Raw genomic sequence first — 11,645 nt, 5'->3', positions numbered from 1 at the left:
GGCAGAGAAGAACATTTCACCAGGAACTCCCTACTGTCTTAATATTGATGTTTGCTAGAGGGAAAAAACCTCAGCTTGACGATAGCTAGGCCTCCAGTATTCTGTAAATCTTCTTTATCATATGAAAATCTCCAAAAACTTCCTTTGACTTTACCTCCTCCAAAGCCAGAGTATATAACCAGACACTCTTCACAACCCCAGAGCAGCTCTTTCTGCCCATGGGCCCTGCCTCTTACTTTAATAAAATCACTTTTTTGCACCAAAACATCTTTAAGAATTCTTTCTCTGTCCTTGGCTCCAGACCCTGCACCATAGCCCTAAAACTTCATCACTGGTGAAGTGGGGGTGACAGCACATTGACCCCCCAACCCTCTCCAGCTGCCTGGCCCTGGCTGGGCCTTTGCCATTGGGTTTGCTGCAGATGGCTGAACGTGAGTGTGAGATGCGCCCCCTCAGTATGCTAGGAGGCAGGGGCAAGTGAGGGCAGCTGCTGGTCTGGGGCTGGTCCTGGAGTTGGGAGCTAGAAGTATTCAGTCAGAGCTGGATACTGCTTCTGTGGCCTCCATCCCTTGCTGGGGACCACATTTCCTGGGAGTGATGCTAATAGGATCCTGCCCTTTGATTTTTTTCCCTCTCAGAGAGCCCAGAGGTCAAGGAGCACAGACTGAGGACCAGGGGACATGTGTTTATTCAGCAAGAAGGGAGGAGGTTCATGAGCAGGTCAGCCTGGGGAGCAGCTGGTGGGCTGTGCATTGAGAAGGGTCTCCTGGCTCTCTCAGTGGTGTCCAGGTTGGTGGTGACAGCTGGGCGCTGCCCTGGGCAGAGGCCAACGTGAAGAGGATGTGGTGGAGAGAGCCAGAGGGCACCAGAGAGGGAGTCAGGGCAATAAAGAGGACAGCAGTGCTGGGAAGGTTGGACAAAGGCAGACCTGGGACCCCCTCCCAGCTGCACCCTGGCTCCCATCAGCCCCCATTCCAACCATACTTACCACACACTTGCTCACTCATCCATGCACTCATCTGTGTGGGACAGAGTGGTCAGCATGGGCAGGGGTGTGTGTGGGATCCCTGACCTCCAGGACCCTTGCACTGCCCCTGGGCTACCCTGGGCCTCAGCCTAGTCCAGCCACAGAAGCTCTGGGGGTTCCCTTCGTGGATGGTACAGCAGAAGGCTGGATGATGGAGCAGGGACTGGGGGAGAGGCCTGAGGACAAGCAGACCTGGGTGACACCCGTTCTTCAAAGGAGGAAGGTGAGGCCCAGCCAAGTTCCTGCTTGGGCACCAAGCCTTCTGCCTGTTTACCTGCTGAGTCCTGACAGACCCTCAGGCTTTGGGAGGCACCTGCCCAGGCCAGGCTGCCTGAAGACAAGGGCACCTCCTAGGTCAGTGGTGAGCCAGTCCCAAGGCAAAAGGGGAGGTGGCCAGGCAAGGAGACTGAGGAAGCTTCGCCCCACGCCTGCAATTCTCATGTGGGCAGTCCCGAGCTAGGGTGAGGGAGGAGCACTAGGGGCCCAGAACCCTGATTGTGGCAGCGTCTTCCTGAAACCAAAGTGGATCCTGAGACTCCAGTGACCATGGCAGGGGTCTGCATCCCTCCTCTCCCCCCTTCCATAGTGAGGCAACGTCAGGCCTGGACAGTTCCCATACGGCCCTCTCCTCTCTCCACCTGGTGATTACCAATGGGGATAGCGAAGATTATGTGGTGATCTGTGAGGCCCAAGGATTTGGCGAAGGTGATGAAGTTTTCCTTCAGCTCAGGGGTCAGCATCTTGGTCCTCCCTGTGGCCAGGATGGCTGGTGAGTGGCTGGTGAAAGCTCCATAAATATTGTGGAACCCATGAACGATGCCTCAGACCCCTTCCTCCTGAGGGGTTCTGTGGAAAGACCCCTCTCCTGCCTCCCAGATCTGGGGTGAAGGGCACATTGGGGGCTGGGTGTCACGGGCCTCTTCTCCTCCAACATGACCAAGATCCTGGTTCCAGGAGGGGCAAGACTCACCATAAAGGGTGATCTTGAAGTACTCCTGGTGTTTGTAAATTTTCTTGAAGAACACCATGGCAAACTGGACGTAGTCTGTGGCTGCCACTCGTAAAATGTACCTCTGGATTCCAGTGTATCCTGTATGGTGGATGGTGAGATCTCAGTCTGCCCTAACTGGGCAAAGGGAGCTATTGATTCTTCTCCCGTCTCCACAGGATTGCTTCTGTGTGGGGTGACAGGGAGGTTCATGCCCCTGAGGACCCACCCCATTCAGGACTCACGCTCAATGTTGCCCAGGGTGAATTGGCCTCGCCACAAAGTTGGGATGAAAGTTCTGAGCCAGTGGTCACAGGTCTGGTTCCTGTGGAAGCAAAATATAGGTGGGTGAGAGGGTGATAGCCCACCCTCCCACAGCAGTAGGCTTGCACCCCACCCCAGAGATGTGCCTGGCTGTTCCCCACTGACCCATCCCTGCCTGTCCTTGACTACTGTGCTCTTACCCACCTGACCTGCTCAGACTCTCCCTCCACACCTCCTGTCCTTCCTTCTTCGGAGCTGTTTCCCCTTGGTAGCCTTCCCACCATACTGTCCCTGCCAACCAAGGCATTTGTCCCCTATTCTTCTTCTTTTTTTTTTTTTTAGATTTTCATTAGTTTTTGAGAGAGAGTGTTCATGCATGAGCAGGGAAGGGCAGAGAGAGGGGAAAACAGAATCCAGAGCAGGTTCCAGGCTCTGAGCTGTCAGCACAGAGTCCAACGTGGGGCTCAGACCCACAAACCATGATCATGACCTGAGACAATGTCATACTCTTAAACAACTGAGCCACCTAGGCTCCCCTGTCCCCTATTCTTATCTTGTGGGCTCCTGCTTTAAACTCTCCTGGGGGAATCACCATTGAGACTCCAGTCTGCTGGATGCCAACACTCCCTTAGTTGTTGGACCAAACCTGACCTCTCACCTGCATCCCATCTCCCCTGGCACCTCAGAGCCGATCTCTCCACACCTGCCCTTCTTCTGCTTCTTCCATGACAGATGCTCTAGCCCCATCCCCAAGTGCCAGAGCCAGAAACCCAGGGGTGCTGCATAATCCTTGACTCCCCTCTCTAGGTCCTAATCTGCCCCTGCTCTGGTCATCTTCCACCTATGACTGATCAGCCTCCTGGGCTGCACACCATCATTCCTCTTCCTGCTGCAGCCACACCCGCTCCTCACCAGTACCTGAGACCCCCACCACTGTGTTCACCCCCCTCTCCAGACCACTCATCAGCTCCTGCTCAGGGCAGCCATGCAATGGCTTGCTGTTTCTTGAAGTGGCTCTCTCTGACTCAGTCCAGCAGTCCTGCCACGAAGGTCCCAGGCCTCCTTCTGACACAGGTTGGTTCCTCAAGGCCCATCCCACAGACCACCTCCTTGGAAGCTCTTGACAAAGCCCTAGGTGGGATTCCAGGCTGGATCCAGTGACCCTCCTCCCATTCTAGGACACCCTGTTCTCTTTGTCTTGTTTCCTGATGACAGTCTGTGTCCATCCGCAGAACTGTCATGTGTCTGTGCTGAAGTGACCACGAAATGTTGATCTAGTGAATGAGAGAAGATATAAATACAGGGATCCAGTACCCAGCGGTAGGATGAATGATCATCTTTCAGCTTTGGTTGCTGCTCGGCTATGTCATCAGTCTGCCTCTTGGACTCCCACAGCAGCCCTATAGGCCCCCCATGTTCCTGTAGGAAGTGGTGGTACTCACCAGGCCAGGGTAGAGGTGGCATTGTAGCTGTTGTCTTCATTTAGCTCGTAAGTGGTGGAGTAAATCTTAAACTGGCTGTGTTTTTCTTTATTAAATTCACTCCCTGCCAGTCCTAAGACATACCATTTTCCCTGGAACTACAATGGGGGCTGATGATAGGCAGAGCCAGGAGCAGCCCCAGGGGGCCCTCCTGCTCCATCCCTGCAGGCATCTCTAGGCAGCCTAGGCCTCAACCAGAAGCCCCTCTAACTGGGCTGCTGGGACCCAGACTGGCCACACAGGCTGGGCTGAAGAAGCTAGCTGGAGCTGGAGCCATCTGGCCAGGGGGGAGCCCTTAGTGTGTCAGGGACAGGGTGACACTTGGCAAGTGGCCAGCTGGCATCCCTGAGCCTCAGTTTCTTCATCATGTAGAGGCCCTGAAGATGATCCCATCTTGCATGGGCTGCGGGGATTGTGGAAGAGAGTGTGGACCAACATAGTTGTGCTCAGCTGACCATCTTGTCAGCAAGGTTGGGTGGGGATGGGGTCATGGGGTGTGCCTTCCATCAGGGGACCCGAGGGTAGACTGAGCTAAAGCCTGAGCCCATCCTGCCTCTCCTCCCCTCTGTTCACACTCTTCTCAGGGCCTGCCTGCAGCTGCCCCTTGGGCCCCTTACCTGCTCATCCTGGAAGTCAGGCTGCAGAGGGACCCTGCGCAGAGGCGGGGCTGGGATCAGGTTTGGGGTGGAATCCTGGGCCTGGGTCTGCAAGGCCCCCAGCAGGACAAGGCCCAGCCACAGGAGACCTAAGGCCATGACTTCAGGGCCAAGGAAGCTGGCACCACTCCGGATATCAGCTGAAAGAAGAGGTGAGTGAGGAGGCTTCTGGGGGGATGCTATTTATGGTCTCTGTGGCCAATGGCTCACCCCAGGGTGGAATGACTTATGCTTTGCCAAATCCAGGAAGGGTGAGGCAATTGTCAGCAACTCATGCTGAAGATCATGGCAAGCTTTCTGCCCTTCCCCTCAGGTCAGGATTATGCAAGATGAGGGGCAGGAAGGTCCAGGAGGCTGGAGGATGCATTCCCCATATCTCCACATCTCTGGCAAGGACACTGACTCCCTCCACACTCTCTTCTCCCTGTTTAGTACTGTGTGAGGACAAGGGTCTCTGATCTGGACCGGCTGTCATCTCTGACCTCCAGAAGCCTCTCAGTTGGGGCTAAGTGCAGGGTGGGGTAACGGGTGGTACCCCTTTTCTGTATCTGATGAAAGGGAGAATGCCTCATATCAACAGAGCCCATGCTGATTTGTGGTTCTCCAAAGGGACAAGGAAAGGAGGGGAGGTGAAAGAGGAGGTTCCCGGCAGGGAAGGACAGAGTGTACCCTGTGCTGCTCTTGGAGCCCAGACACTGTCCCCCGCAGGGACCCAACCAGGCCCTGGCCCAGGGTGAGACACCCTTCCCCTCCCCCATCTCCAAAGGTGGACTGGAGAGTGTTCCTGATGAGGAAGCACAAGGCAGTCTGAGGGCAGAGCACAAGCTAACATGCTCCCTGAGCCCCAGGTGGGATCTGTGTGATATTCCTCAGGCACCCCTGGCTGCCCAAGAACAAAGGAAAGGAAAGAAAACAAATGGTTAACTGATGGAGATCACAATCTGGCAGGATGTGAGTCTCCATCAGTGTACCTATGTCCTAGTAAATTAGGAGAAAAAGGGAATCTTATCAAAAGCCTAATCTCCAGAAACCTATAGTTTCCAGGAGCCCTATTGTCACCCCCCCCCCCCAGTGATATGGGCAACAAAGGCAAGAAGGAAATGGCACATGGCATTAAATTTCATTATTACCTATTGACAATTCTTTTATTTTTTTATTTTTTTATTTTTTTTTTTCAACGTTTATTTATTTTTGGGACAGAGAGAGACAGAGCACGAACGGGGGAGGGGCAGAGAGAGAGGGAGACACAGAATCGGAAACAGGCTCCAGGCTCCGAGCCATCAGCCCAGAGCCTGACGCGGGGCTCGAACTCACGGACCGCGAGATCGTGACCTGGTGAAGTCGGACGCTTAACCGACTGCGCCACCCAGGCGCCCCACCTATTGACAATTCTTTAAGAAAATATGGAGTATCCCATTTCTCCAGGAACTCCCTACTGTCTTAATGTTAATGCTTTGCTAGAGGTGAAAACAACTTTAGCCTGACAACAGTTACGCCTCTAGTAATGTGTGAGTCTTCTTGAACATATGAAAATCCCTCTAGAAACTTCCTCTTAACTTTATCTCCCCCAACCCCATGGTATATTGTTACAGAACCAGGCCGGAAGGCTGGTTGAAAAACCAAGTGACACTCCGAGATCTTGTTGGATCAAAGATTTATTTAACAACTGCGGTCTTGGAGGAGACTGTTTCTCCAAAGATCTGAGCCCTGGATGCCAGTGGGGAGGGCAATTTATAGTTATCAGCCTCCATATTTGTGTGTGTGTGTGTGTGGGGGGGGGTGTTTTGCACACAGTAAACGAAAGAAGAAGAACCGGGAGGAGGGGTCTCTAAGCTAGAGACCAGAGTTTGTTTTTGCTCCATTGGCCATCTTTGGCATACTTTATTCACTTCTCCAACATTCCCCCCTTGATGCCTTTAAAAAAAAAACTTAGTAGGCATCACCTTTCAGTTTTACAGGTTGGTACTCTTAGAAGGCTAAGATATGTGCAGTAGTTTGGTGAGCAACAGTATTTTCAATAAAATGTACCACAGCATTCAGTATACAGGGGCCGATGGATACAAATAAAATTATGGAGAGGAGGGGCCCCGCCAGGGCAGGAAGCCAGGATCCCCAATCCGTGAGATCCCATCCTTTCCATTGATTGATACTTTTCTGTTGTCTATGTTGAATTCTTTCCTTGAGTTCCTGAACCTTAGTTGTAACTATTCCTGACTGGTTTATGAAATAGCAACATTCTTCCCCCAGAAGGATGCAAGTCCCTCCTTTTTCTAAAGTGAGGAGGTCGAGGGCTTGCCTATTTTGGAGGGTCACTGCCACCAGAGAGTTTATTTGGCTTTGTAAGGTTACCAGAGAATCTGCCACCCGTTCCATGTCTTCATTTATCTCTTGAGATACTCTATGGTACAGTCCTACAGATGAACCTGTGCCCCCTATTCTGGTTCCTATTCCTGTCACAATTCCTGCGCCTATCAGAATGGGTAGCAGGATTGCCCGTTTAGCCCGGAACTTGGGGCTAAAGGCTGTTAGGAGCTGATCTTCAGTGTACACGGATATCTCTGGGGTTAGGCAGAGGAAATAACATCTGAGTCCAGTTGGCCTCTAAGCATCGGTAGGCTGAATTAGAGGTCAAAGGGATAGGAGTGGCTAAGTAAGCCCTCCGGCTGAGCGGCAAGCACATCCAGCAGGTTTGGGTGTGATTATCTATTTTATGGAGGAGTTGTAGAGTAGTGTTGGCCCAATGCTGGAGTGGGGAATTGGTAAGCATCTGATTGAGGGCTGAAAGGTCAAACCTTGGTAGGCTGTCAGGGGAGTGGTCACCTTTATGGCTTATATTACCTTATCCTGGGTATCCTTTATAACTTTTTGAAGGGCCCTGTCTGGCATCCCTCCCCCATCCGAGATCCCTCATTGAGGAAGGTAAGTGTAGCAAGCTCGCTTCCCTCTCTGGAGGCCCTTGTTGTGACATGGGTCCCTGACATTTTGGGTTATCTCTACGGTGCAATACTTAGTCCTTGGGGCACCAGGTGACTGACAGAGAGTGGGTGTTTTTCCCTTGTAGCAATCTTTGTGGAGGGAGGTGAAGTTGCTGAATGCCCTTGACCCCCTTGTTGTTATATAACAATCCTGGGGGCAAAGTGGGTAAGCGGCAGTTGTGAGGGTGAGAGAGGTTATCATAATATACAGGCAATACTTAATAATCCTCCCATCCAGAGGAGGTATGTGAGACCTGGCATGGATCTTTTTTAAAAATTTTTTTAATGTTTATTTATTTTTGAGAGAGAGCATGAGCAGGGGAGGGGCAGAGAGAGACAGAGACACAGAATCCAAAGCAGACTCCAGGCTCTGAGCTGTCAGCACAGAGCCTGTTGTGGGGCTCGAACTCACGAACCGTGAGATCATGACCTGAGCTGAAGTCAGCTACTTAACCAACGGAACCATCCAGGCGCCCCTGGCATGCCTCTTTTGTCCCATGTCCAGCTTGTTAGTGCAGTCTCTATCAGCCCAACAGTAAGAAGTAAGATCAGGGCTATGACACCAGTAAGGGGCAAGGGCTAGCAGAGTTGCATCCAAACCCCCCAGCTAGGTTCACATATTGATTCCTCAAGCTTCTGCCATGCGCAGGCCAGCCATCTTCCGGGTGTGGCTGGAGCAGGGCTGGAGGTCTCAGGGGCCAACTTCCCTTTTGAGGGTCAGTTTAAGTAGGTTGACTGGATCTGGATCACTTCACCAGGTTGTGGGTTCTTCTGAGTTGGCCTTCTTAACTCTGGAGTGATGGAGCCATGGGGCGATACCTGAAACTTTAAGGGCTGTAGGAATTGTTAGAATGACAGTATGAGCCCAGTCCACCGTGGTCTAAGAGGTTCCCTCTTCTAATCTGTGCACACAGAGTCTCCTGGTTGAAAGAGGTGAACGGGGGTCCCTAAGGAAATTGGGGCCCTTTCTATGGTGTATCTCTGTAACTTATTTAGGACTGCCCCCAAGGTCTGGAGCTATTCTTTTATTCCTTTGTCTCCAATCTGGTGTAGGTATCCTGGGAGTTTTCCTAAACACGGGAAGGGGGTCGCTCATAAAATAACTCAAAAGAGGAGAATCTTAGTGCCCCAGGTGTGCATCAGGCACACAGGAGGGCCAGCGGCAGTAAATCTGGCCATGGGAGATTAGTCTCTTGGTGGAACTTAGCCAGGGTTTCCTTGAGGGTGCGATTCATCCGCTCTACTTTCCCTGAGCTCTGGGGTCGGTAAGCAGTGTGCAGTTTCCAGGTAATGTTGAGGGACTTTGTTAGGGTTTGTATAATGTCTGCCACAAATGCAGGCCTGTTATCACTGTGTATGGTTAAGGGTAGACCAAATCGAGGCGCAATCTCCCATAGAAGAGCTTTGGCCACCTCGCGGCTTCATTCCATTCTGGTCAGGAATGCGTCGACCCATCCTGAATATGTGCAGATTATTACAAGGAGGTACCTGAACCCTTTATTTGGTTGTATGTCAGTAAAGTCCACCTCTAAGTCTTTGAAAGGGGTGACCCCCATCCTTTGCGTGCCAGGCAGGGGCCATGGGGCAGACCAAGCATTGTTTTTGGCACACGTTACACATTATTCACTGACGCCTGGCATAATACCAGCAGCTGGCTGGTATAGTAGTTCTTTTTGAGGAGGGCCTCTAGTGCAGTTTTCCCTAGGTGTGTGAGTTGGTGATATTCCTTGACTAGGTGTTTTCCCACAGATGACAGGACAAAGATGTGTCCATTTGGCATGACCCACCATCCCTCTTTGCTTAGTGTGCCCCCTTCTGTCGAGGCCCAACTTCTTTCATTGTTTGTGTACAGGGGTGGGAGGCTTCCCTGTGGGGTGCAAGAGTCATAGTGTAGGTAGAAGCTTCGCCTGGGTCACCACAGGTGGCCGCTTGGGCTGTTTTGTCAGCCAGGCGATTTCCTTGGTTATGGGGTTGTCTCCTTTCTGACGTCCCTTACAGTGTAGGATAGCTACCTTGTCTGGCAGCCATACAGCCTCAAGAAGCTTTAGTATTTCTTCCTTGTTTTTGATAGTTTTCTTTGCAGCAGTAAGGAGGCCTCTTTCTTTATAGATGGCCCCGTGTACATGCACAGTAGTGAAGGCATACCGGGAATCAGTGTAGATGTTAACTCGTTTACCTTTGCTAAGGATGAGGGCTCGGGTTAAGGCATACAGTTCAGCTCGTTGTGCTGACCATCCTTCCAGCAAGGCCTTGGCTTCCAGAACTTCGGTGGTTGTGGTTACCACATAGCCTGCTCTTCGGTTGCTCTCTTGTAAATGTTGTTCCCATGGCTGAACAGGGTGATTTCTGGGCCTGTCATAGCTTGGTCTTGGAGGTCCAGGCGGCTGGTGTAGACTTCATCCACTACTTCGAAACAGTCATGGTCGGGTTCTCCCTCCTCCGTGGGAAGGAAGGTGGCCAGGTTTAGTGTTCTTACTGTTTTGAGAGTGACACTTGGGTTTTCATAGAGAAGGCCTTGGTATTGTGTCAGCTGAGAATTGGAGAGGAAATGATATCCTTGGGTGCTCATGAGGGACATGACCATGTGTGGGACCTTAACATTAAATATTTGTCCCAGTGTGAGTTTGTCTGCCTCCTTGATGAGCAGGACTGTGGCTGCCAGAGCTCTGAGGCACTGTGGCCATCCTGCAGCCACAGGATCAAGTTTTGTTGACAGGTAGGCCACTGGCCATTGCAAAGGCCCCATGCTCTAAGTGAGCACTCCAAGGGCTATTTTGTCCTTTTCACGTACGAAGCCGTTAAAGGGCCTTTCTATGTCAGGCAAACCCAGGGCTGGGGCTTGTCCCAGAGCCAACTTTATTTCTGTGAAAGCAGCCCTTCCCTCCTCAGTCCATGCGAGGGGCTCCCGGTCTGTTCCTCCCAACAGGTCATAGAGGGGCCTCGCTCTGGCTGAGAATCTGGGAATCCAAATGCAACAGAACCCTGCGGCCCCTAAAAATTCACTCAAGCCTCATTTTGTTTGGGGCTGTGGCAGTGTGGTGATAACTTTCTTCCTTTCCGGTCCTAGTTCTCTTTTTCCTTTTGTGAGGAGGAAGCCTAAGTATCAGACCTGCTGCTGACAAATCTGTGCCTTTTTCCAATGCCCAGTACCCCAAGTAGGATAGGAGCTGCAGGAGAGCCTTAGTACCTTTCATAGTCTTCTTGGGTATCACTGGCAAGGAGGAGGTAGTCTACATATTGGAGGAGGACACACCCTGTGGTTTCCCTCGGAAAGTTGGTGAGGTCTGCAGTTAGTGCTTCCCCAAAAAGAGTGGGCAAGTTCTTGAAACCTTGGGGAAGTCGTGTCCAGGTCAGCTGCATCTGGCGCCCTGTAACGGGCTTAGTTCATTCAAAGACAAACAATGGTTGATTTTGAGGAGCCAGGTGGAGGCAGAAGAAAGCATCCTTTAGGTTGAGGCATGTAAACCATCTGGCTGACTCCGGAATTTGGCTGAGGAGAGTATATGGGTTTGGAACCACTGGGTGTAAGGAAACAGTCACTTTGTTAATGGCCCTCAAATCCTGTACTGGTCGGTATCCTCCTCCTGGCTTCTTGACTGGCAAGGGCAGGGTATTCCAAGCCGACTGGCACTCAACTAGAATACCTGCTTCTCTGAGCTTGGTCAGGTGCTCTTATATACTCATTCTAGCCTCGAGTGGAAGGGGGTAGTGCTTTGTCTCTGAGGTTGGGCACTGGGGATCATGTCAACAATGATGGGGGCCTGACTCTAAGCTAGTCCAGGCGGGTTATCTTCAGCCCATATGGAGGGGAATGTAAGCCTGAATTCTGAGGGGCTACAGGGTAGGGCCTGGGTGCAGAATAGTCTCCATTCTTCTTCCCTTGGCAGGGTAATCACCAAGACCCGGGTTTCCTTCTGCCTTGGGTTTAATTGGAGGCTAGTGTGTCCAGTGGGTTCAAAAGTTATCTGGCCCCAAGTTTGGAGAGCAGATCCCAGCCCAGGAGAGGAATTGGGCAGTCAGGTAAGTAGAGGAACTCATGCCAGACCTTGTGACCCCCAGGTTCACATTGTTGAGCTTGACAGAAGGGCTGCTGGATCTCCCGTGTCCCAGTAGCCCCAAGTATGGTTGCTGTCTTTTGGCTTAAGGGCGCCACTGGGGAAGTAACAATGGAGTATTCAGCCCCAGTGTCAACCATGAAAGTTATCGTTCGCCCCCCTACCTTCATTTCGACCGTGGGCTCATGGGAGCCAAGCA

General features: G+C 51.8%; 1 protein-coding gene across 1 annotated transcript; it reads right to left on the bottom strand.

The window, feature by feature from the left end:
* Positions 1-999: 999 nt before the first annotated feature.
* On the bottom strand, positions 1,000-4,515 carry LOC115499290 (neutrophil gelatinase-associated lipocalin-like). The gene is made up of 6 exons (XM_030293086.1): positions 4,378-4,515; positions 3,722-3,858; positions 2,261-2,340; positions 1,998-2,117; positions 1,677-1,778; positions 1,000-1,019 (listed from the first exon to the last, which is right to left on the bottom strand). The coding sequence occupies exons 1-6, from the start codon at positions 4,513-4,515 to the stop codon at positions 1,000-1,002; spliced, it is 597 nt and encodes a 198-aa protein (XP_030148946.1).
* Between the last annotated feature and the right edge of the window lie 7,130 nt (positions 4,516-11,645).

The sequence above is a fragment of the Lynx canadensis genome, chromosome D4, assembly GCF_007474595.2.
Source record: "Lynx canadensis isolate LIC74 chromosome D4, mLynCan4.pri.v2, whole genome shotgun sequence".
In the NCBI taxonomy this organism is placed as follows: Eukaryota; Metazoa; Chordata; class Mammalia; order Carnivora; family Felidae; genus Lynx; species Lynx canadensis.
The sequence above is the reverse complement of the archived record's forward strand: the minus strand, read 5'-3'. Positions and strand labels throughout refer to the sequence as shown.